The sequence below is a fragment of the Chlamydotis macqueenii genome, chromosome 7 (assembly GCF_036417535.1).
Source record: "Chlamydotis macqueenii isolate bChlMac1 chromosome 7, bChlMac1.mat, whole genome shotgun sequence".
NCBI lineage: Eukaryota > Metazoa > Chordata > Aves > Otidiformes > Otididae > Chlamydotis > Chlamydotis macqueenii.
In genome coordinates this window covers 25,375,396-25,402,055 of record NC_141562.1, presented here as the reverse complement: position 1 = coordinate 25,402,055, position 26,660 = coordinate 25,375,396, and the positions used below count along the sequence as shown (strand labels likewise).

Below are 26,660 nucleotides of genomic sequence, written 5' to 3'. Positions count from 1 at the left end.
GGTGCTACCTTAACTAGATTGGTACCAGCAAAGGCCAGTATAATCAAAATAAGGCACTTCGGATATTAATGGTCTGCACTTCAGTCAAGTCAGATGGAAAAGAGACTGTAAAAACCAGGACTGTGGTGAGAACAGGATTCTTCCACTAGAATTATACTTTCCTAGGAGAAGAATGCAATGATTTTATAAATACTTTGGTTTTGTAAGTTTGTCATTAGCATCTCCTGCTTATCTTCTAAACCATGTATTCTGTTTTCAATAGATCCATATACTTTTTAAAATTCAGAAACTAATTCCTTGGATGGAAAGTAGAAATAAACTTTCTCCCTGCAGTTCATTATTAATACTTCACACTCATATAGTACTTTGAGAATGCAAATTGCTATGCAGACATATCAGTTATCCTTGAAACACTTTTGTGTGGTAGGTGCATAACATAACAATAATCCTGAGGGATTTTATGGAATGAAATAAAACTAGAGATGAGGAAAAATCTAATGAAACCTCCATTTCATCTCTCTACCAGTGTAAGTTTGTTCTCTGCAGTTTGTGTGATGGAAACCCAGACCAAAGTTGTAGAAGTGTCCCAAGCCGCAGAGATTTCAAACCTATTTCTTAGAGTAGCATTAGGTATTTTTTTAAAGCTTCATAGTTGTTCAGGTTTGGTGATGGTTAGGCAGTTGGTCTGTTGCTCTTTCTGCTTTTTATTATAAAGTTGATGATTCACCATTCTCTTCTTGACTCCCTGTTGTTTCAGTTTTTGGTGTTTGTATGTCAGAGCTTTGTAATTAAGGACGCAGCCTCTGACACCTCTCTCAGGCAGAGCAGTTCTGTTGTCTTTGCTGTGTGGGTGTGAAACTGAGATGCCGTGTTGCTATGCCCAAATTAATGCAGAATGCCAATGTTAAAGAATTAGATTTCTCTCTTATGACATAAGATTTTAAATTGTTCAGAAGTGCTGCAAAATCAGACTTTGGACATGATGGAGCTTAATAGCAACTATGTTTTCTCGCTTATGAAAGAGCCTAATGCTCTTGGTATTGCAAGAACTCCATTTTAAGCCTTCAGATAGTTTCATTCTATAAACTCTGAGATTGCTTTTAGTAAGTTTGGGTAGGGCTTGCTTTTAACACCACCATCTTGGTGTTGCTTAAAGAAGTGCACACAAGTCTCTGCATGTTTACTCTTTAAAGAAGGCTATGGCATCTGAATTTAAAGCTCTGCAGGTGCACTGTTTTAGATTTATCAGCTTCATGGATTAAAGATGTATAATTAAGAAAACATTAGTATTGTCTAGTTCTGATATGATCTACACAAGTTCCCTCAAGCACTTGGCAACTGAGGATCTTGTACACCTTATAGATGGGAATTTGGCCTCTTTCTGGGGTGTGTAACTTCTGTTGATCTGGGATTACGGAGGTTGAACTCCAGTAACCACTCTTTGGGGAAAACATTTCTTCACAAACATTTACCTAAAAGCTGTGATTTTATCCTCCTGGATCCCACTCAGGTAAGAAATTATTTGGATAATCTGAATATGTAAGCTCTTTTCTATTTTCTTATCTTTGGTATTTGAGAGTAGTTAGTGAACTGGAATCTCTTGTAGAAGTTACTGTAAGCTAGGGAGTTACCAGAAGATTGGAGAAGAGTTTGCATAATATGTATATTAAGGAAAATTTACTGAGCAATTACATGAAAAGGGAGAGGCTGAAGGAAAAGGAATAATTTAGAGCAGTTTGAGCTGTGTGTGTACAGCAAAGCTTGCAGAATGTAGTAACCCCCTGAGCCATAGTGTGAAGGGGAAAACCACTTCACTGAAGTAAGTGATCTGTACCAGGGTAAGAAGTCCAGTATTTCCTATGTTTGGAATCTAGGAAGAGTGTTATAATTGAACCCTGGTAGCATGTTTGAACCTCTGATTTGTAAGACCTAATTGTTGTGAACATAGATCCTACAATTGCCCCAGGAACATATTCTCAGCTTTCCACAAGTGAGGTATTGGGTTGCTTGATTCGTGGCTCATGAAAATGCTTCAAGAGTCTTTAACAACGTAGCTCACTTACTTTTGTTATAGCAAAACAGGAGCGCAAACCACTTTTCATGTCCCCATATGTGCTTGCGAAAATGTGACCGAAATGTCTGAACACAATAGAAGCTGAGAAATTGTGAAAAGCGCTGGTTGTGACAGCAACTGCCTGTTGCCCTCCATGATTCTGATGCAATATGTGCCAGCTAGAAGAGCTGACGGTTTGTGGGCTAGTTGAAACCTGGGAGATCCTTCTCAGGGTCACACTCTGAGGAGTACAGTAGTTGCCTGTCTATTTTATAAAGTCATCATCTTACACTGTGGAAAGACTTTAAAGAAAAATGGTCCGTGACAAAAAAAAAGTCAGAATTATCTTAAGTGCGGGGAACAGTATACCAAGGAGGTATACATTCTAACTGTATGCATTTTGGCCATTGTTTTTGGCTTAATTAATATTTACAGCTCTTAACATTTTTCTTATTTTCAAAAGAAAACAGACAAAAAATCTTTTGGATAAAGTTATAGAAGTATTAATTTGCTCTGAGCCATGCTAGTCTCTTCAGTAAGTTCGTAATTGGGCAGGATTTTTTTTTTTAATGGGTATTCTTGTCTCTCAGGTATATAACTGCTCCATAACTGGTAAATCTGTATTCGTATGTTAGGGTTTTTAAAGGCATATTATTTACACAATTCACTAGAATGGCTCCTTTGAGAGCTGGGTGGCTCTCTCATCTAATTACGTATTTAGTATGCCTTGTATCCACTGTTGGGATGGGGGGGGAAGAAAAGCAAAAAACAAAACCCCACAAAAACCTACAAAAATTTTAAAAAAGAATATTCTTATTCCATTTTTGCAGGTTTTTAAAAGTTATATCATATACTTTTTCTCTCAGATAAGAAGCCTATATGATCAAGTGCCACCCAAGCTAAAAAATGAAATATGTGTGTCAGATTTTTTGGTTTTGAAAGTACGTAAGATGCACAGTGAATTTATTTTCTTTATTTATATCTATGTCATGTATATTTAATTAGAGAGAACACCTCTCTGAACAGTTAAAAGTAAGGATACCTTTTTGTTTTTATTTATGTGTGAGAGGTTGAAAGGATAAAAAGAGGACCAATTAAAGGTCTTTTTAGCCAGAAGTAAATTTCTGGAATTGTTATTCAATTTCATGAGACCAACACTTGTAAAATAAATAGCAGCTGCCTTATCTGGTGTGTTTCATACAATGTATTGCATTCTGTGGTGACAGGAATAGTGCACATTGGACACAATGTGAAAGTGATGTGTGGGGGATTTTTGGCATTGGCTTAGTTAAATATGCGGCCAAAAAGGTACAAGAACTGAGTGGGATTGACAAATATTGGGGTTTATTCTCCCATTTGTTGTGTTATTTTAGAAAAATAACTGTGAATATTAGGAATCCTAGTAACATCTTAGCATGCGTTTGATAAAGCATGGTGAAGGATCAGAATTCCTGAGAATTAGATTTTAGGGAGCGTGCAGTACTTCAAAAGAGACTTTCAGGGAGAATTGTAATTGCCAACCATACCATATTCGCTTTCTAAAGTGATGGAAAAAAAGAGGTGGGGAAAGATCTGTATTATATCAAGCTCAGGTCTAGTGTATATAGTTTTAATACTCTTCAGAGTATCCCTTATGTTTTATCTGCTCCAGTTTGGGTGGTGGTACATCTTTTCCCCTCTTGTATTATTTTGTGGTAGTTACAACTTGTGTTCCTGTTTTTCTTTGTACAACCTTATCCAGTTCCCTGGCTTGCAATTAGCTGGACCAAGCACAGAAAGCCCCATTTCTTAGATTTTTTTTTTAAGCTCTTCGTCTCTTGTCAACGTGTGCCATATTCTGTTTATGCTCCTTAATGAAAATATTGAGTGAACATGATCTTAATTCCCATCTCTCAAAAGAAGTAGAAATTGTTATTGGTTTATCTTTAGAGTTCAACTGGACACTGTTCTAGAAGGGAAATAGTTCTGAACTAGGAAAGGATTGAAATAGATGTGATTGGCAGCTGAAGTTAGTACAGCTGACCAAATGTACAGTTTACAAAAAATCAGCCCTTGGGAAAAAAACTGAATTTTCTTTTAGACTTTGCCGCTAAGTTGTGAAGATGTGCAGAAATATGTTAAGTTGCCTATAAATCAAAGGTGTTTTAGGCTCACGGGTTATCGTGAGGTTGAGTGCAGGGTTCAGACAGGGATAATAGGTTATTACACTTTATTATGTTAAAATATACCACAGTTAAAGACAGTCTTTCTGTACTACGGTCTAATTAATTTCTCCAAAATGTTTATACAGAAAATATCTTTAAACTGTTGCTTGATTTTTTTTGTTGTTGTTGTTCTTGTTTTACAGAGAATTCAGTACAGTGAGTTTGTGTTTTCACACCTATGCACTATAGTTGTAAATTGTAGTCATCCAAGAACTTTTGCTTTTCCCCATGTAGAGCCACTTAGTTTTACAGGACAAGGTGATGTATTTCTGACCTGTAACACAATTTACTAAAACTGTGTTAGTTACCCCTAATATATTGTGTTTGCTGAAGGACTAGAGGAGAACAAATTTGATAAAAAAAAAAATAATGGTCTGAAATGGTAACGTGTAATCTTGTAATGCAGTGGCTAATAAAGTAAATAACCAATTTTTAGCACTGGCAAAAATTTAGCCATTGAGTGTATATTGAGATTTGTCTTTAGGACATTAAATAATTGGAAGAGAGAGTAGGCTATTAGAGGCAGAACATCTGATGTAGTAAAAAATCTTATTGCAATATAGTTACAAGAATAATTGCATAGGTTAAAATAGGGCTTCCCTTCAGGTCACTGTTACTGCCCACTCAGCTCAGCCAGTGACTGTGAATGCTTCTAGCCTATTTTAATTCAAAATAAGGCAAGCTCATTTTAATCACCAGTGCAGCAGCTGGTACCAGCCTCTGTCAGTTTGAAACTGTATTCCCTGTATTTCTTTAGTGGGAAAATACATTTCAGAATCTGGGGAATGGGACTTAAATAAGTTGGAAAATAAAATTTTGGTTTTTTTTGTCAAGTAATTCCCAATCTTATGCCACTCTGTGTATTAAAGATGCTTAGCTTTTATAAATTAAAAACTTTGCATCTCTGGGTCCAAAAGTTATGCAGATATCTGAAGTATTAATGCAGCTGGGAGTCAGGTAGGTAGAAAGGCTGCGGCATCCTGGCCTGGTACTTAGTAAGCAATACCAGCATTCCCATTTGGCTGGACTCCAAACGCTATGCCTCTGTATCTTTGTTTTGAAGAATCACTGTAGATTGACTTGAGTTCAGGAGAGGGTTTTGTCAGTCAGCTTTAGTGAACGCTGAGGCCGGTCCCTTGTTTGTGGAGCTGACAGTACAAAAGTGAGTGTTTGACACGTGGGTTGCTTGGTAGATGGGGATGGAGGCTGCTGAGATTTTTCAGAGATCAGGTTGTAAATGAAGTTGTTCTGTTGGGTCACTCATCTGATTTACACACAAGCTGTTTCTATTGAAGCACCTGGGGCCTTTTGTTCATGCTTGTGAATAAGCCTCTTTCAGTCACCAACAGTAATTTAGTGTAGCTGCTTCCTTCAATAGGTAAAAGGCAAGTACAGGAATGACATCTTCTCCCACACTGTGTGCAACTTCACAATTTTTTTTTTTAAGATAGGTAACAGAACTGTGTAAATAATATAAATTTTGTTATATACTGGAGCAGATTCAGAAGTCATCTAAGGTGTTGGTAGTTTTCTACCGCATGCTTTCTAATTCTGGAATAATACTAAGCAGTGAGAGTGCATGGTTGAGTAATGATACCCTCTGTAGGTGCAGAGAGGTCTCAGAATAGACCTCCAATGTTTTCCTTTGTTATCATGGCAATTTTAGAGGAAGACATTTCATCACCTTGTAAGTGCCCTAGCACAATGGAGTGCCATACCTGCAGCTTGTAGTAACTCTGACTTGAGCCATAGTCTCACATAAACTTTGAGGCAACATAAAGTTGCCTTTCTCTGACAGAGCGGTCCTCATTTTTCCTGCCTCAGTGTCTCTTCATGCTTAAACCTGTACAAATATTTAAAGTAGTCTCTTTTATCTTGTCAACCTGATTTTAATGGCAATGAGTTCTTTGAGTTCATTATCACAGCATGAAACTTGAGCCAGCACAAGCGATGGGAAAGCCTGAGAAGGGGGAGTAGATGGTTGGGATGAAACTTTGATAAGTATACCAAAAAAAAAAAAAAAAAAGAATCACCCCATATTTATTTTATATTATGTTATAAATCCTAGGATGAATACTGGTAAGCAGTTGATACTCACCTAGAGAGTTTGCTCTGCATCATCAGAGGTACTGTGTTGTTGTTAGTCTCCCGTATTACTCTGATGTTCTTGGAGAGTGATCAACTTTGATTTAAATACATTATTATTAAGTCAGTGAAATGCTTAACCATAGATGTTCATTTCACATATATATATATATATATATATATATATATATAAAAATACATATAACAGCTGATTATCACAACAGCTTTTAATAGCCAGAGTGTTACATAATACGTTAGAAAAAAAAATATTGTTAGCATTTGGAAGGTTTTTGCTTGTGGAAGTGTTTGGTTTCTGGGAGGTTAGGATGGCAGACAAGGAAGTATGGCTCAGATTTTTACTGCTTGTTATAATGCTATGGCTGTAACCTCTTGTTTTCAGAGTGGGCATTATCTACAAATTCACGTGTTGTGTAGTATTATGAAGTACTCAAGTTCTTGAGTTTCAGTATCTTTGTAAAGTTAAGAGTTTTTTTAAAAAAAAAAACCCCAAAATTAGGTGGGGAGTTTACCTTAAGGTATCATAAACTTCTAATAAGCACATTCATGTAGGTTATGTTCACCAGCAGTCTTTTAATACTGTTTCTGGAACAGCAGCGTAAATTGCAACAAAGTACAGCAAAGAATGTGGTGACAGACAGGGTTAATCTCTCTGTGGCTGTCTGCACGGTACCAGATTATGGATGTGGTGATCACCTTTCTGCTCGTTCAAGGATGGGTTACGTTTCTCCTACATACTAATTTAGTGCAAGATTGTGCAAGGTTTTCTAGCCCTCTTAAGAGCAGCAAGAAATGGTAGCTCAAAAGGCAGCTGTCAGTTCGTACCCATTCCAGCTGCCCTTTCCACTCAGATTTCCTCCCATCCCCCCTTTAAAAAAAGGGGGAGGCAAGGATTGCAAAAAAGAAGAGTATGAGGGTTTGAAATCTCTAGCGTCTAATCTATCACATCCTATAGTTTTCATAGCTATCTGCCAATTTAAAATATCCTTTTTTTTTTTTCCTGCCTTGCCAGTAATTAGACAAATGCAGCAGAGCTTGTGGCATCAAAAGCTCCATGGCTGGTAAAAGCAATTGCTGTCATAATACATCCCTAAATTTAACAGTAGTGGTGTAAAATGATCAAGCAGCTCTCTGTTTCAGGGGGTAGTGACTTTAACTATTAAAATGGCTAGTATTTTCCTTGATTGGCTGCTTTGTCTCCTTTTTTGTATCTATGTTTGAAGGAACAGAGTAAATTTATTATAATAATTGTATTTTATTTAACGAATAACAAGGCAAGCAGAAACATGAAACTTTATCCTATAAAGAGTCACCAAGTTCCTGTTCACCTTGGATTGCAGGTTTTTCCTTTTATCCCCTTTACAATCAAAAACCAAACATACAAAACCTTTTGTTTCCCTGACAGTGTTACACTTAAAGTTGTCGTTTCCTTTTCTGCTTCCCTTGCAAAATTGCTTGCTTTGTGTTGTGCCTGGAGTGTGGCTGTGCATGGAGAAGAGATCTGATTAACTGGAAAGAAACTTTTTGTTCCTGGAAAAGCTCACACATTGGTGTAGAAAATCGATCAAAAATTTACTTTCTTGATCCGTAGTACCTTTTTCTTGCTACTATGACATCTGTAGAGCTGCTCCCAAGGAAAAGACTCATCAGCAGTTTGTATTCTCTTAAAGATGTCTCAGTCTTTAAGGCCAGGTTCAGTTGTATTGATGCCATTTGGCTAAGCCTTGAAAGTTCCTGTAATCTGTGCCATCCTGTCTCATACAGTCCCATCTCATAGTTGTCCTTTCTCTGCAGTGCTCTATGCCCAGATCTCTGTGGCTGGGCTGCTCCAGCCTGGCGGACAGCATGCCCTCGCTGCGATGCCTGTATAACCCAGGGACTGGCGCACTCCCAGCTTTCCAGGTACTTTCTGTCTCTCCCCACACCTTCTTTTCTCTGCGTCTGTGTATGTGTGCATCTCCTTCACTTCCTTGCTTGCTTTTCCTCCATTTATTCTCCCTCATACTGTATACCCCTCCTGTGTTGTTCAAATCTCCTGTGGTATTTAGACCCATCTTGTGTATATTCAGGGCAGCTCAGTACTGGGGCGTTTCCATTACCTGGATGTAATACAATGGTTTTGTCTAAATCGGCTTAGTGCTGTCATCTTTTCATTGGCTTTCAGTTGTAACAAAAATACACCACTTAATTATATTTGGCAAACAGTATCCTTCACACAGTCTCCAATCTGGCTATTCATGCAGTGATTCCCCTCCTATCTAAATTTTCTGTATGCCACTTACAGGACTGTGGGGGTGGGTTCATCGCCATAGTGATAATTGATGCCAGCATTTGTTTAATTCAGGTTTGTTAGCAGCAGTCTGGACACTTTGACTACACAAAATTATCGTACAATCAAGCAGTCAATCAAAAGGCAAATAAAGGAAACCTGTGTGTTTTTTTTTTTTTTTTTTTCCTTCAGTCTCTGGATTGTTAGATTCAAGCTTTTCTCTGTCATGAGCCAGCTTTCTGCCCAGCAGGTTTGTTCAGACACTTTGGGTGACCAGTGAATCTTACAGAATGCAGACACTCGCTGTGGGTAGAGACTGAGGCAACTGTTGGGTGGGCATCTAGAAACCTAGAGGAGGCTCTCATGGTCATTGCAAGCATTTTATGATGACATGTGGATATAACCAGGAGAGCAGCAGAGACTGGACTGCAGAGATGTTCATGTTGGATCCTCTGTCTCTGAGATGTTCTGTGTGAGCTGCAGTGACTGAGGGACCTTAGCAATATCTCTGTAGGCTGCATGTGTTCATTGAAGCTTGTGGTATCATGAATGTTTACTTCAAAAGTTTGTGCTGCTGGATTACGCTGCTGCTGACCTAACCTGTGGCATAGAGTTTTGTTTCCTAGCACTTTGCAAAACCAGGTGTAATGAATAAGCTAAAATCTTTCTGTAATTTTCAGTCACTTTGGTGAAAGTTCATTGCCTGCCTCTAAAGGACAGCATGCAGACGTTATTTTGAATTTGACTTCTTGCTCCTGGGGCTAGGAGATTACTGTGGAAATAATCCTTCCAGTCTCAGGGGAGGCTTAAGTGTCTTGCATCATTTTGCTGCAACTCTTTTTGCTGACCCAGCAGTAGCACTGATGGACTCTGAAAGATGTCCTGCCAGGCCTCCTTTGCTGAAGCAAGCTTTTAGCAGAGCTTTCCGTGGGTAGGGGGGAAGATGACTTTTTATTAGTCTAAGAGGACCCTGGAGACAACAGGCAGAATTTAGACTCTTTCTTATCCTGATTTGCATAATTTGACTAAATCGGATGGGCCTTAGTTTTGGGTTTTCTGCTATTGAATAAATCTCAGATCTCTTTTAAGCTCAGGTTTTCAGGAACCTTAGCAGTATATGGAAAACAATTTAGAAACTCAAATTGGGATTAATTTATTTCTGCTTGAATTATTTTTGATTACTCAGAATAAGCATATACAAAGGAAAAGGGAAATTAGCCTCTTTACCTCAAGATGTTCTTGCTAATGATAGATATGAACAATAACTTTTCTGCTAATGCAGCACATTGATATTTGGGGTCAAATGAGCCAACTACACAACCATTCACCATGTACTGCCTTGTTGGGAGAGTAGTAGGACTTTGATACTTGCATTCCTGCAGATTTTGAGATATGTTTCCATGTGTATCTAGTGGCTATGGGAACTGGGGAAATCTGCCTGCTTGCCCTCTAAAGCAGTCTACTGGTGCTCTTTGCAGCACTCTGACTCCCGTGTTGAGGAACACATTTAGTGCTGATTGAGAGAGAAACTAAATTGCCAGCAACAACTTCTGCAGCAAGGAATCATCCATACTTCAGTCAATTTTTTTTTTTCAGTGGGCTTTGATCCCCACTAACCTGCATGATTTGAAGAGAACTCCTCTCTGTAAGGCATGGCTTCTGCATTGTCCAGTGCAGAACTCTACGTGAGAGTGGTTTTGAGCCTGCGTGAAGCTGTGATGTTGCAATATTTCATTTTTCTTTAATGCTTTTTTTTAATATCGAATCTTCAGGAAAGCATTAAAGATGTTCTTGTAGTCCAGAAAATTTTCTCATATTAAGTTATTTTCTTTTTTTCCATAGCAAGTTTGAAGTAACTGGAGAAGCATATCAATGTTCTTTGCTTGTGGCAAAAGAGAAGATGCCATCTGGAAGGCTACTTAGTCACTGCTGAATATGTCTAGTTATTTATGTGCTTACCTTCAGATGCTCAGACAGAAATGTGGAAAGAGGCTCTTTTTGAATAGCTCAGTTAAAGCCCTGCTGACTCCTCATGGGAAACATTGGCAGATAGTCGATTTAGAGATGATTCTGTTAATATGTCAGATAACTTCGTTTTTCTTCTTTGTGTGTTTTTATTATTGGAGACGCTTGTGTTAAAACAGGATCTTCTGATTCCTCAGCTCTGTTTGGCAGTCCTCACACAGTGGGAAATGTTTTAAGGCTAAACCCAGGAATGGAGGAATAAGCAGCTAGAAACAGTTCTTTTTGACATCTTTTGTCTCAAAGGGCTTTGCAACTGATAGTCTATTGTGTAACAGAATTTCATGGAGATCATGGTGGAAGATGGCAGCAGATTGGAACATGAACTCCTATAAGGCACTGTGGGAACGAGTAAAAGAGGGTATTTTAACAAGGGAAAAAGGCCAGTCCTTCCATTTTCAGTGTCTTGGATGCCAAATTTTACTGTACTGTTATTCTGCAAAGCAACTGAACCTAGGTTGCATGTAGATCCTTTTAATAATGATAAAAAACCCAGCTTAGGCAAATGATATTCATTTTCCTAGAAATCCATGCTCTAGAAATTTCCAGTTGTGCCAACAGGTGTCTGTTTTCACTACATTTTTTTCATTTGAAGATAATTACTTTCCCTTTTAAAATATTTTTCATGCATGCTCACAAGGCTTAGTTTATGTTGCCTTTAATAGTCACAGTTCTCTGAAAATCCTGATTTACAATTACATCCATCAAGTATGTCAAGGAAATGATTGTATTAATCCTTCCAGATTTGCATAAGACCATAGTGTTTCCTTGAATTTATTTCTATAAGCTATTGTATAAATGAGGAGACTTAAGAAGCAATTTAAAAGTCTTACCAAAGGTTACGTATCAGAGTAATCACAGAGAACAGTCCAGCTCTTCCTTTTTATCTAATTGACACCCCTTACAAATACCAGCTCCAGTTTAGGTTGTAAACTTCCTTGGACAAGAATCAAGCTTTTACTACTTTGTCTGGAGCCTAGGCACAAGTGAAAATGCGAAGAGTTGTCAACTTTATTTTGCCACATCTGAAACTCTTTCTGTGACAGGGTCTAGTAGTCAAACAGGAGGATTAACTTTTGTGGTAGAGATAGCAGCATCTACTCTCTCTGTAATGCCGGAAATTCACATTTTGCTTTACCTGAAGTGAAGGTCTCGATCCTAAAGAACTGCACAACGGGGTTTGTCAGATGAAGGGGACTACCTTCTGCTTGGTTTTGCAGAGGCAAGATGTGTCTTCCTTGGTGTTGGCAGAAAGCTGTGTCCTGGTTGAGGAAAGCATGGGTGTACTCTGCTAGGCAAATTGAAGTGAACAGGAGCACGCTTGAGGTTTTGCGGCATGGACGTGATGTTCGCTGCTCCTGTCTTTGCACTTGAGATCACTTTTGGAGAAAGGTGAGAGTGTGAAAGATGTAAGCAGTCTATAGTGATGGAAGCTTGTTGCACCCATGATGAAGAAATGAACTTATTTCTCAAGTTATTTTTCTAATGTTTATATTTTTGTGAGGAAGTGGAATATTTGTTAAGCATTGTCGGTAAATTGTCTGTGTAAATTTCCTTCAGCCTGTTTATGCATTTTTGCCTTAAAAGTTGACATTTTATTACTGAGAAATACAGTGTAAATGTGAATAATAGTACATTATTTACAGTTATAAAGGAGGCTAAAGCTAAAGTCTCGGGGTGGGCAAGCTGTGCATGCTCAGAAATGCATTTGTGAGAAAAGCGTTTGAAGGAAATTGGCCTTGGAGTGAATGTTTGCTGGTGTATGTAGTTCTGTCTCTAATAGAGGGAGAGATGGGATGTCCAGTCATCGAATCACAAAATGGTGTGGGTTGGAAGGGACCTTAAAAGGTAGTTCCACCCCCCTTGCCCTGCACAGGGGCATCTCCCGCTAGACCAGGTCACTCGATAGACTCCATCAGCATAGAGACATGGCTGCCCTGGACCCAGCTTGCTTTGTATTCCCCTCTCGCGCTCTCCCAGCGGCCGTGTGAAATCTGCCCACGGGCTGTTTATGGTGTGCCTCTAAAACGGAATCATAATTTTGGTGACTAATAGCCAGAGCATGTGGCTGCTGCACCCCCCGGCTGGCGGCAGGCTCTCCCCTGGTTATGAATGTAGTTAGGTGGCCCCCAACTGTTTACAAGACAGCAGAGGTGAGATCTTTGATTGACAAGTCAGAAATGCATTAGATCATTCCCTCTGCCAGTCTCTGGTTCATGCTGTTAAAAATGTCAGCCTCTCCAAGTTTGAATGGCAGCCCGAGGGCCTCAGAAGCTTTTTGTTTTCTGAGATGGAAACACAAATTGGATGTGTGCCTGAGCGCTTCATCCTGGGCTGTAATTTCATCTTTTAGCTAAGAACCACAAGGTACATGAGCAAAGCACCCTGTAAACAATAATACTGGGGAAAAAAATAAACAAGGTCGTGTTTCTGGTATGTTGATCCACCAGTGTCCTGACCTCTATCACGTTGAACATCTCCTCTCTGATTGCTGTTCCCTTTGGCATTACAATGAGAGGAGAGAGACTGACACGGGAGGCAGAGATTTAAAGTTGCAGTGTTGTTGCACATTCCTTGTATTGGCTATGAAATATTGAACTGCCACACTGTGACACCTCTTTTTTTTAAGCAAAGTTTCTTGTTTGAGGTGTTTGGCAGCAGTTTCTTCTGTTCCTCCCCATCTTACCACCTGGCAGGGACAATTATGAAGGCATGAGAGAGGATGTGAGCAGGATGAGAGAGAGGATGAAGCCAAAGTAGTTGCATCATTTTTGCACTTGACTCTGATCCCCATATGTGGTTCAGACTTTTGGGAGGTTTGCTGTAGGAGGACCAAGAGGGTTATCCTAACAGGGGCTTTTTTTTTTTTCTTTTTTAAATAAAGTAAATGACCAGTGACTAAAGAACAGCTTGTTAAACGTATTTAGGGTTTATCCCACTTTGAATCTGGTGACCTTGCCTGACTGGTGGCATAGCCTGCGCTGTGACTCGGTGATACTGGGAAGCCCACCAAACTGATGGCCACAGGGCTGTGCTGCAGGGTCTCAGTGCTCGGGTAGCAGCAACGACAAGAGACGCTTCCCTCCTTTCAGATGGCGAAGTCTTCCCCCTCCGTGCATCAAGGGAGATGGTTTGGGGTTTTTTTGTTAGTACATTACAATTTAGTAATTGGAAATCGGCATTTATTCTCCACGTGTATTGATTGTCAAAAGTTGCACGTGCTTTCGTTAGTTCTTCGGTCTGAGCATCAAGAAGTGTGACAGCATCTGTCACTGAGAAATCACCACCCCAGTATGCCCAGCATGATGATTAACTTAAACTGCATCCTCGCTAAAAAGCCTCCCCTCCTTCAACCTCTGCATTAATGATCTTGTTACTATGTAATGCACTCGTCCTGGAATGGAGAGGGCAAGGTCTTTAGCACACCGGCATTAGTTTGGCTGATTAGTTTAAAGAAATGAAACAAAACCTCATCCGAGTTTTCCTTCCTGGCTCGTTAGGAGTCGGGAAGGTGTGCAGAGCCGCAGTGACAAACGGCATATGCAGCGCCACATTGGAGGCGTACAGGTATTTTTAAAGCTAGCTCCAGTTCCTCGGGATTGTGAACATCTGCTCGGAGGTACTGCGGAGCTGCACAATGCACTAATTGAATTACTCTTTTCTGGAGTTGCAGGCTGCGCTAATTGAATTAGGATCGGGCTGTGCGTGTGCGCGCACGGCACCGCGCATGCGTGCGGGAGCGGGGAGGCGGGGGGGGGGGGTGGGGGGGAGGCGGCGGCCATCTCGCGTACTGTGCTGCGCCCTCACGGCCCCGGCCGGTACTGCAGGGGGGCACGGGGCCCCGCGGGAGCCGGAGCGAAACTGCGGCTTCATCCCACTTCGCGTGATAGTTGTTGTTTTTGTTTTTACATAACACGTTAGCGACTTCTCCATGCTCTTCCCATGTCTGGTGTTAATCTTGCTTGCTTTATACGCAGAAAGGGGGCCTGGCGCGTACCCCGCTGCAGGCCCCGCGCAGCGGCTGTCGGCCTCTGCGTGTGCGGCACAGGCGCAGCCAGCTGAGAATCACCCGGCTCCGTTGTCGTTTCGAATTTGATGGCAGCGCTTCGGGGGGGAGCCGGCTGGGCAAGATCACGTTTACCTGTTTCTGGAGAAACGGCAAAGAGCTAATAACACATTAATTAATGAGTTTAATTGAAAAATTAAAACGCAGAATTTTACCACAAATTCGGAGAAGTCATGAAGTACTTCATCATACAGCATTTAAGACAATGTTAGTCAAAATTCAGTGACTCCTGGGAAATAAAACATGTAGAAGTGGTCCTGTTTAACTTTAAATACACACATGTATAGAGAGAACAAAGTGAAATATTTCTTCTTTGAAAACAAATATTTATGTGACCACATGCAAATTTCAGGGGAACAAACCCAAACACTGGGGAGAAGAAATGTACGTGTTAAATCTTAAAATTCATGCCTTGAAGAGGCACTTACTTTGCTACACTGTGTTAAGTGGGTTTCTTTTTATTTCTTGTGCTTTTTGTTGGCTACTACTTCCATGATGGGTAAAAATAGTCAGATATTCTCTTTCCTGTAATATTTTTTCTATAGACAACCAGATGACTGCTTTCCATTAAATTTCAGCCATTTCCACTCAGCTTTCTTTTTGTTTGGTAGATCATTCTTATAAACAATGTTGGAGATAAGATAGTATTTATTGTGCTTCAATGGTTGTTCGTTAGGTTTTGTTAGTTTCCAGATAGATGAAAATAATTTACTAAAATGCTCTGCAAACTAAGTAAAATTCAACTATGCTTGTCAAAATACATAACCAATACTCTGTGATGTGCATGAATGTTTTTTTTATGTTTGTATACTTGCCCTGTGTCTGGTGATATTAAAATGGGCTTCTAATTACCACTGAGAATTAGCAAAGTGCTACTATACACAGAACTTGGGAATTTTCAGTTTCATTGAAATTTGTCTAACCACCTGCTGCCCCCCAAAATGAAAAGCAGATTTTTTTTTTAAATGCATGAAGTAGTTTTGTGTTGCTTTTGGATAAGAATTCCCAAACCAATTTATCCATTAAATTGGTTTTGATTTTATTTACATTTGTAGTTGTTTAGCATTTTTATTTTTTATTTATATATGCATATATAAGTATAAAAAAATAAAATCAAGTTGCCAGCCTTCTTGGCTCCTTTTCCAAGTCAAGTAGACTGCTGCTAGTAGCTATTCATAATGAAATAGCCAAGTAACTCACTGGTCATGGCCAAATGTTTATTTGGGGGTTCATGTTTAGTTCTTAAATGATTGCCAATATGACTTGGTACCATTATGGAATTTTCTAAATTGTGTCTGTGTATAGCAAGATCAACCATCCGCCTTTTGCCTACCTTCTACAAAAATCGTTGTGATTTGTTCTCTCAAAATACAACCGTATATCCAGCAAACAAAGGAAGCAACTCTTCATTCAGCCAATAAAGCTGCATACGTTTTTACTCTTTCAGGAATATGCTTTGCTGTTCTATCACATCTTCAGAGTAATAAACTGTGCAGCAAGCCTTTGATGTGGGTAATAACATTTGACCTTGCAACAGAGTACGTTCCCTAGTTGAAATGAAGAAAACTAACAGGTTGATGTTTTGGCTTGTTCTTAATTTAAAAACAAAATAAATATTAAGATATTGGTGTATAGCGTGACACCTACATACAGTGCTTTCTTCTGATAAAGTCAGAAGCAAAGATGGTAATGTTGGGGAAGGGAGTGGGATCATTGCCTTTAAAATAATGTGGGAGTGAGCTTGGTGCTGCCTTAAGAAGCTGTAAGTGGGAAAGAATCCATTCCATCCAGTGTATAAAGTGCTTTTAAAAACAATCTATTTCTAGAACCTAAATTGTCCTGGGACCAGCTCTTGATATAAAAATTCATAGAAACCTGTTTTTCCGAGTGTGGTAACTTCTTGCCATAGTCTTGTAGTGTTAGAATTCACATTGGCCAGGTTGTTCTGTAAATTAAACAGTGACAGCTTCCCTCGGGGGAACAGCCAATGTATTTATGATGATGTGCTGATTACACAAAATACACTGCAAGCAGAAAACAGCTGCAGAGAACAAACCTCTTAAAAGAATACAATTACAAATAGCACCCTCAGTATTTCTAGTGGTAAAAGTAAAATACAGCATGCTAATGCAGGCTTCTAGTTTGCTTCCAAAGGAGAAAAGAGATCTGCAAAGAAGAGGCTGAAGTATGGCTGGATGCACATGCAGTGCCAATGTGGAGTGGCGTATAATCCCCTTCTGAAGGTGAAGGGCAAAAACATACCTTGGGCCGTGTTTTTAGCTCTTCTTGTTTCTTAAAATTTCTGTGATTGTGACTCCAACTGCATTGGCCGGTGGGGCGTTGGGGCTCTCCAGCCTGTTGGCGTTTTTCACCATCATACCCTCTGTCCTGGTTAAAAATTGAGATGTGATTAGATCGCTAATAAATAGTTTGTGCTACTGGTCTGACCATTATGAAACAAATTACAGGAGGTGTTAGAGGGGGAAAAAAAAAGTCCTTGGTTTAAGGCTGATCTTTTTTTCTGCTGCTAATTGTTTGCTTTCAGGCACCTTTTAGAATTAAATTTCAGTTGTTTTTCCTGTACTACAGTGTTTCATTTTTAAAAGGTCTCTGGTTTGTGTGTGCAAGGCAAGGTCTTGTACAGGCCAGTTTAGGATCCAGTTTAGGATATGACAGTAAAACTTGAAACAAAATGTTACTGGGAAGATAGTGGAGATGGGACTGTGCTTACAAACTGGGACATGAACAAACCTTGGAAGAGACGGGTCCTTTGAATCAATCTTTGCCTGGAAAGAAAAAAAGAGAAGTAACTGGAATTGCTTTGTGTACTGTGGCTGTATGCAAGAGAGAGGTTGCAGTAAGGACTGCTGTGGTGGGATTTCGTGTGAGGGCTTGTGAAAAACAGGAGAATGTGGCTGTGGCAGCTCCCACAGCTGCTAATGTCTCCTTTTGGAGGGCTGCAAAACCAAAAAATCTCCAGAACTCCAAAGCACAGTCTTTTTATGTCTGAGATGAGCTGCCACGCTTTAATCATTAAAATGCAACATTTTACTTACAGCTATGTCATGTGTGTATGTGGGAGGGTTTAGGTACTGAGAATGCCCTTTACGTTCACTTTCTGAGAGCTGTTGATAGATAAGTATAATGCCTTTTAAAAGTCTGGGATTTCTTCTGTTTGATGTCTTTGTTATGTTCCAAGACCAGTATCAATAAAACATGTTTCAAATACCGAGCAAGAAATCATCTGCTTAAAATGAAGAAGTATTGCCCTTTCAACATGCAGATCTGATTTTAAAGCAGATGAGGTAACAACATTGGCACTCCAATTTGGAAGGACTTTAATTCACTTGCTTAAAAAGAAGAATCAGGCTTTCCATCTATGGATTGCTAGCATGTACTAATAGACTGTTATTCATCTGTCTAAGTTTTCTTTAAATCGTTTTTGAGCCTCCCTGTGTTGTCCTGCTCTGCTGACATGTATCCCATGTGGCAAGAAGGAGTTTTGTATAATCACCCTGCTTTAATCAATAGAATAATTGATAAACCAGATAAGATTTAAACTGATTACCTCCCCGAGCAGAACTCCCTGAGGGCCTTGGACTCTCTTAATTTTGACATGTATGTTGTGTACCCCATGGATGAAGTGCAGTTTGAATTATCTGTTTTTATTTGCTTAATGACGGGGAGGGTGTTAAAGTCAAATGTTTAATTAACCCAGCAATGGGCTGCGCTGTCACTTACACACACATCCAGCTGATTGAGATATCTCACCGAGAATACTGAATAGGAATGATAATGTGGCACTGAGACGGAAGATTGCTTTTTCAATCCATTTGCTGGGTCACTGCTTTGAATGTCTTATTGGATGAAAGGCATTCAGCCTGGAAAAAAAAAATCAGCATTTAAGTACATTTTGTTTTCTTGGCCCCTCTCCACCAAGAAGTTAACTAAAACAGATATGTTGTAGGTTTAATAAGCCATTCATGTTGTAGCAAAAAGCTGTGAGTGGTGGTTCTCAATAGGCAGTGATCTAGAGCTGTGTAATTTCCTATAGGAACAAAGTGTTTGCTAGCCCCAAGGTATCTGGAGGCGAGATACTATATACGCCTTTATCTTTCCTTCTTTGATTGCTTGATTACCCACTCCGGTTGATGGTCTCCATAGCAGGTCCAACTCTTCTTCCTTACCCAGCAGAGTGAGATTTGCAATAACATTTTGGAACTCCTTGCTCTTGTACAAGAAGATAGTGTTTTTGAGTTTGAATTATTTGGTAACAGCAGAACCTAATAGTGAGCTTTTAAATGGAAATGTTACAGGAGGGGGTGTTGTGTTACCACATTCAAATTTGTCTAGCCAAATCAGGAGGACCCAGGGTTGTTTTTTTTTTTTTTCTTAGGTGGCAGCTGTTAAAAGGCCTCGATGCTTGCTAGCCAAATGTTATGATGTGATGCCTAATCTGTATTTTTCCATTCTCTTATTAGAAGATTATAAGGTTTGGTTTTTTTTTTTTTTTTTTTTTTTTTTTTTTTTTGCTTAATATGATGGAAGGTTGGGACATGTTTAGACTCACACATTTTTTAATACCAGTAATGGTTTTTTTCCATAGCCCTGTGTGGAAGTAAACACATCGTGTATTGGAAGTTAACTAAATTTGCCCCATAGTCTGGTGGTGGATGATTCTTCCTGTAATGGATGTAGCTTTGGAAGCTGGAAGAAGCACCAAGGCCTGCATGTGTGTCCAAATTACTACTGCGAGGCGCATCAGGGAGGTGGAGCTGTGTCACCTGGACTGCTCCATGGTGACTCTGTAGGTACTTTGAACCTGTTCTGGTTTGAAAACCAAGTCACTTTGGCTGCAGGGTCACCTGGCTCACATTGTCTACCTGGGTGCCTCCAGGTACTGTGGTGTAGACAGCACGCTGTGAATTCACATCAATCTAACACTGCAGTGAGATCACCGGGTAGCCGCTTCTTTAAACAAGCGAGCTGCTTTCATTCACTATTTGAGGGAGGAACTGTGCCTAAAAAGTTAACCCACCGTAGGGGACAGAATCTGGGGTTTGTTCCCCCATGTTGTTATTTTGACTTTGGGGCAGACAATTTCTGCTTCATACCTTTGTTTTGTATCTCCTTTTCCTGCAATGAAAAATAGGAAGGAAAAAACCAAGAAAAGCCTAAAACAGTACAGCGGGATGAGAACAGTGTGATTGAATTAGATGTTTGGGAGCGAGAAAGCCATGGGGTCTGAAGGGGTCTGATGAGGAGGGCAGGTCTTTTTGTCTACTTGTCAGGAAAGCTCAGAATGAGAGGTTTTTTGGGGAAAAAATAATAATAATAACAATAATAAGTGTAAACGATGACCAGGGATGGGATGGGAAGAAGTGTTATAATGAGATGAGTGAGATGGCACTGGTCCTTTGAGGGAAGTCGTTCTATGAAGTTGGAAAATAATGCTTCAAGAAGGACATGAAATCTGCAGCAAAACTAGCCAATTTTACAACCCATTTTTCAGAGCACTTGCTGCTCCTATGCAGATGAAGCTGTAATAAATATTGTACAAAGAAAGTTAATCTGTATCTAGAGAATTTTAATAAATAAAAAGTTTTTAAAAACTCTCCCTGGATCCGTTGGCTCTTGCTAACTCTTGTTAGTACTAGAAATATGTTTTGGATGGGTTTTTTTGGATGTTGGCTTATGTTCAGAGCCAGTAAAAGCTGACTTTCTGCTTCCCTCCCACCCCCTCTTTGCCCCCCTAACATGTAGGGGAGAAAATAACAACTCTGCCTTATTCCAGCATACAAAAGCACTGATAAAAGCTGTGATTAATGGGAATTTCAAACTTTAGTACTTTAACACTCTGGGATGTGTTGAAAATGAATTTTTGTGAAAGGAATGTAGCAAAATGAAAGCAACAAAGAAACGAGAGCCGAGCCCTGATTGATTCTGTTCTTCTTTAAAAAGCTTCTGTTGCATGCGAAATCCCACTTCCTGAAGTACGTGTGGCACAGTTTTCCAGTCTGCCAGAGAAAATAACCTTACTGATACTATTTTAAGAAAAATTCGAGCAAGAATTTAAACGATTGGAGAAACCTTTAACGTTGTCCTGAAGAATAGAAAGGGAAGAATACTGGTTTGTTCAGTGTGGGGAGCAGAAATGCTGGATAAGCCGCTAGTAATAGACAAAGCAAAGCACGGTGATAACAAGATTCGGAACAAGTCCTGACACCAGTCCTGTGTAAGTGGCCTGGTTGGATTTGGAAGTATACCCATATTATGTGTATCATATAAGGTTAATTGGGTGTTTTCATCCATGCTTTTTGGGAATATGGGCTTTCTGTTCCTTAAAAAGATGTAGAGAGCTTTGAAGTGCTGTAAAATCTTGGAGTACAAGATGTACGCTATAAAATCGTGCATAGAATGTGCAAGCTGTAAAAGTGTATGTATACCTGTGAAGGTGCTGATCGATTTGTGCTATTTAGGACAAGAAATTCTGAAACAGACCTGGCTGTGAAAAAATGCAAATAATAAAATTCAACTAGAGGTCCTTGAGGCTTCTTAAGCTCTAACCTTGTTATGAGGAATTGGGAAGTCAAACTGCCTAATGCAGATGTCTGTGAGTTACAAAAATAACCATATGTCCTGATTAGCAGAAGCAAATGTTCTTCCCTTAATCCACGTGAAATTATATTCAAAGACTCTACGGATGTAATGCTTGTGTAAATAAGGCACCAACAAAAATTGGAATAGAAAGGGCCATTGGCCAACTAGCTTGCAAGGCTTGAAAGCTTGAATATTAAAAACAAATTTACCACTGCTGACTCTCTTAAATTCACAGAACAGAAATGTTAAGCAGGGCTGCTTCCCGGGGAACGTGGAAAGACTGTTCTCATTAGCCATATTTTCTCTCTCTCGCTTTCTCTATCTCTCTTGCTCTCATTTGAGAAATGTGTATGAAGTGAAGCTAGCTTTTAAAAATTTCCCTAGATGGCTTGTTCCCAGCATCTGGATTTCTGTTTATTTTTTAACTACAACTAGATTCGTATGCTTCAAAATGCGTCTGTTCATCAGGTCTTTGATATTTGTGCTGGCTTTTGGTATTTTAACATTAAACTGAATTTATTGTTCTTCTAGTAATGCTAAGACTCCCCACACTCTTAAATTACCATTTATAACCAACCAGTAATTACTAAGTTAAATAACTTGATTAGACACTCCTCTTGATGTGATGAAGTTTCATTATCAAGCCTAATTGCTCTGAAAATGTGTGTTTTTCTAATTATTGATTTCAATGAAGAATAAGGAAAAATCTGAAGGATCCATCCTACAGATTTAAAAACCAGAATCTTGTCCTGGTTTTCAACTGCAGAAAAGATTGTTGAAACTTTTGTTATCATGGGCAGCGTTAACATAGATTCAGACCAAACTAGAACTTGTGTGAACATGTGTGTATGTGTCTGGTTGGAGGGGCGCTACTGTACTTTTCCATTTTCACTGCTGTCAGAGCTTCAGTTTTAAGAATTTAGGTTACAGTAAGTACCTGAACTGCTCAGGCATGAATTTGAACTTCATTTCTTTACATGCTACACAAACATTCAGGGTGGGGGTGGAGAAGTTCCTGTCATGGGGAGTTTATAAATGTAGTGGAGGAAAAACAGCCAAGATTCTGTGCAGCTAACCAGGTCATAGATACATGAACATGATACGCATGTGCATACCAGTCTGTAGAGCAGGCACGGAACTGGAAGGCCAGTTTAGCTTATTCCCTTTCCTTTTCCGATACTGGTCACTGCAAGGCAGGCTGCAGTTTCTCTGCCCTCTCCTTCCGTCATTCTAATGCTTAGCCATAAACCCCTTGAAAAAGTACCATTTAACTTTAAACTTGTAAGAGCTGGGAAACTTATCTGTGCTTTCATTCCAGGCTGAAGTCACCCCCTTGTGCCTACACATTGCAATTTATGGAGTTCTCTAAAAGGATCTAATCTCAGTGAATGTTCAGAGCAGCAAATGCCAAGGAGGAATGGGTTCTGATACTTATCTCTGCATTTTCATTGCTGTGGATCTCCCTATGTGTTACAGCTGTCATTTTTGTTTTATCTACTGAACAGGCAGAGAATTGCCTTCAAACTTGCAGCTTTCATATTTGTTTTTCTCAAAGAACATTGCCAATGTTAAGGACCGCTTTTATATATTGTAGTGACTAGCCAAATAAGTGTGAATTTGAATGTTTCAGGCCTCATGATAGGAGAAAAAGGAGAAGCTATCCTTAAATGTTTTTACTGGATGTTAGACCTATATATTTTTTTAATGGTAATACTGCTTTCAAGCTGACATTGGCTATGCCAGGATTCATCCTAGCACTGTTTGAAATGGCTGAGATATTTATAAACTGACAGACAGCATTTATAAAATCAGGATACTGACAGTCCCTTAACGATAACAATGGGCTTGGACTCATCTATCACTTGCAAAGGTTATTGGAAAGGGAACGTAAGGCTTATATGTGCCTCTAGTCTTAGACTGGCACTTATTTCCACACATCTCTCTTTCTCTGCTCCCTCCATCCACCTCCCCTTTCAGTCCACTCTGTCTGACACGGGCATCAGGCAATCACAGATAATTTTTCCACACCTTTACTCAGCGTCTTGTTTCCTGCAAGCAATCAATGCAAATTAGAAGACAGCTAACTTGGTAGCATCTTGGGGCGGCCTCGTGTCCCTCTGACTCCCCCTCTCCTAAACAAGAGAAGCATGCTGACTGCTGGCTTGAATTGGGAAGGAAGAACAGTGTGCATTGACTGACAGACTTAACCTGGGGCTGGGCAGGGGTTAGACGGGCCTTATGCTTCCTTTTCCTTTCATATTGCACCAGTCTGCAGGCAGAATGCTGATGTTCCTGCTTTATTCAGTGGCTCCCTCTCTGCTCAGACAGTACCCCTCTGTCCTTGGTGAGGAGGACCAAGTGCAGCACGGGAACACTTAAAGAAACAGGAAAGAGCATGTCAGTTATTTTCAAGCTCTGATAAAATGCTGTGTTCTCTCAGTGCACCTAAGAGCTTGAGGGTCAGGTTGTATCCGCAGTTCGCACTGGAAAAGGGGAAATGCACTATTTTGCTGGTCTGTGCTAAAGCATCTATTTTAATGTGGCAACAGAAATACCGAGACAGCTACATCTGGCATCCAGTTTGCCCTTGAAACATTTACTCTACTGTAACTGTTTGGACACTCTGTTCCCACTGTATTATTTGCTTAGAGACCTGAAATACCCAAGTAGAATTTCCTACCTATGGTTGGATCTGCTGATACCACTAAAAACACGCCCTACCCCAGCTTCTGCTCAACCTGATGTATACGCACGCAATGGCCAGAGTGAGACTTGATTGGCTTGAGGGGGTCTATTTATCAGGGAACTCGATTAAAATACAGACTGCACATGACATCAAATTTGTAATCATTTTTCCACAGCAAGCAAGCATTTTCTGTATTGGATGCAGGTGTTTTAAAGCAATAGTGTGTTTTAAGGGCCAGTGCAGCACAAATTCTGGCCTTTGGGATAATGACAAGTGTTTTGCCTGCATAAACAATATATTATTTTTCCCCACCCTGAGGTCTGCACACACCTAGTTTCCCTCAAGCTCATCATCTCTGTCAGGTTAATCAATAGGCACCGTATGGCAGAGGGTCAGTAATCAGTGTCATCGTGCCTTTAAATCGTGTTGAAAATTTGCTTAAAGCCTGGGCCAATTAACATCGAGATGATGAATGGATGGGTAGATGGGAAGAGCCTGGTGCTCAGGGGCTTTGTGAGAAGGAGATGCTCAGCTGTTGAGCAGCAGACACCAGCGAATAAAATCAGCCATTCATGTGAGCTCAGTCCACCCACTCTTAATGATAATGTCAATCTAGCAAAATATATACACATTGGAGTTGTCATGAGTTCATAAATCAAAGGAGTTTGTCAAAGGCATTCAGATTAACGAGGCAGCAGCAATAACAAGTCAAATTTGCATAGAGAATTGCCCGAATCTCAGTAAATTATGATCCTGTTTTTCATTTGATTATTTGCTAATGTCTCAAGAGGGAGAATGATTATATTAGCATGCAAAATCTACTCCAGAAGTAGAAATCTGAGGTATAGCAGACCAGCGCACGATGACAATTAATCAGTTTCTGCATACTAGCATAAACGCGCAAGGCCCAGAAATGAACTCCTTTTTTTATTATTATTTCTCCTTGCTACTGATCCAAATGGTTCAGCTTGACAGAGACTTTATATTGCTTTAACAGTGTTCTGAATTGTGCCTGCAGGCAAGACATAGTTATGCAGCTATAACCAACCTATCCATCTGCCAACCAGATTGGAATTCTCCTATCCAAGGCTTCCATTAACCCCCACTGACAGCTCCAAACAGGATTAAGAATTTGAAAGCATAAAAAATAGTTGTGCTCTTCACATAGACACACGCTTCTCCCCCACCCCCACTTCCCCACACTGGGAAAAAGCCTGGGTCTGTACTCTTTTGTAATTAGTGCAGGGCAGAGCCACACCAGAGAAAGCCTCCCCCGGTTGGCAGGGGTTTGATTTCCACCACGCCGAACGAGGCGGTGCTAAAGGTAGCTCTGCCCCGTTGGTAGTCCCTGGGAGTGCATTTCTCTGTGTGTTATATCCCATTCCCAGCAGTGTTTTGCTGGGCTGTGTACACAAAATACTGCATGTCATCTCCCGTCAAACGCTTCAGTCCAGGGATTTCATCTGCATTGTAGCGTGTTGAGTTTAGTGGTGGAGGAGGCTTCATGGGGAGAGTTAAATAGTAATAATTTTGTAGTGGTCTTTAAGACAACCTGCCACGGAGTTATATTCTGTTAATTACAGGCTGAAGTTTTAAATGCAAATCAGATTTAAAAGGATCTCATTACAGACAGCAGCCATTTTAGGAAAAAAGAGCTATGGAGGGCAGAGCCCCTTTACAGGAACCTCCTGCTAGAGAAAAATTGTGAAGGTTACAAGAACTGTGAGCTGGGGTTTCCTGGCTTCGCTTCCCAGCACTTCCACTGTCATTGTGTGACCTTGGGCAAATAAAGAAAATTTTTACCTGTCTGTGGAAAGGATGGGGGAAGGGGGCACTATTTAACTTACTAAGATTGATCAGTTTGTGCTTTGGAGACTTCAGCATTTCTCATCTTATCTTGCTTGTACTTGTTCAAAAGGAGAGATCCCTGCACACATGCGCACACACTTTTGGCCAGTCTGGCTTTAGTCTGTGAAGGAAGGCTTGCCTGTGGGATTTAAAAATTTCCCCTGACGGAAGGGAGTTTGTATGGCTTTTCAGCTTTCTGCATGCACTGGCTTTCTTTGCTGCTTTCACCCTAACAAATTCCATCATTCCTCTGCTATGTATCAAGTACAGTCGCTGCAGATCTTTAATATTCCCAGTGAGTACACCCACCTTACTGTCTGGATGCCAAATGCTGCTTTCCAGGTCTGTGCCTGAGATGTGCGTTTCAGTAACCACGAGAGGGTGCTCAGAGCGGTTCCTCCCTTTGTCTGCCTCTCTTACAGCCGAGAGCATCACTAAAGTCCTGCTGAAGCAAACCTTATTCTGACCTCGTGCACATTTATCCCTCCTCCCACCTTGTTCAGCAAGGAGAAATATATAGATGTACCGTTTCAGTCGATTACGTTATGTTCTTCCCATGGCCGTGGCTAAGTGTTGGCCTATCAAGTGACATTCACTTCCACACAGCTACAGTTAGTCCCAAAATAGGCAAGGTCTTGTACGTGCACCTGGATTGATGGGTTTCCTATTCCTGAGAAATGAGCGGGAGTTATAAACATCTGTGCTTTTTCTTAAGTGTAATGCTTTCCAGTCATTCTGTCTTCACCAAGCGGAACTTACTTGCCGACAAAAGTGCATGAGCAGCGCTCCTCTTTAATAGTCTGCTATTG

The 26,660-nt window shown here is 40.2% G+C and overlaps 1 protein-coding gene across 6 annotated transcripts in view; it reads left to right on the top strand.

The window, feature by feature from the left end:
- The window catches only part of BTRC (beta-transducin repeat containing E3 ubiquitin protein ligase), a 121,952-nt gene that overhangs the window by 19,877 nt on the left and 75,415 nt on the right, over positions 1–26,660 (top strand). For 4 of the 6 annotated variants that reach the window (XM_086752818.1, XM_086752814.1, XM_086752813.1 and 1 more), the window contains one exon: positions 8,155–8,262. The exons of the other annotated variants lie outside the window; for them this stretch is intronic. In XM_086752818.1, the coding sequence (XP_086608944.1) occupies positions 8,155–8,262 (108 nt within the window). The remainder of the gene's footprint in view (positions 1–8,154; positions 8,263–26,660) is intronic. 6 annotated transcript variants of the gene reach the window in all.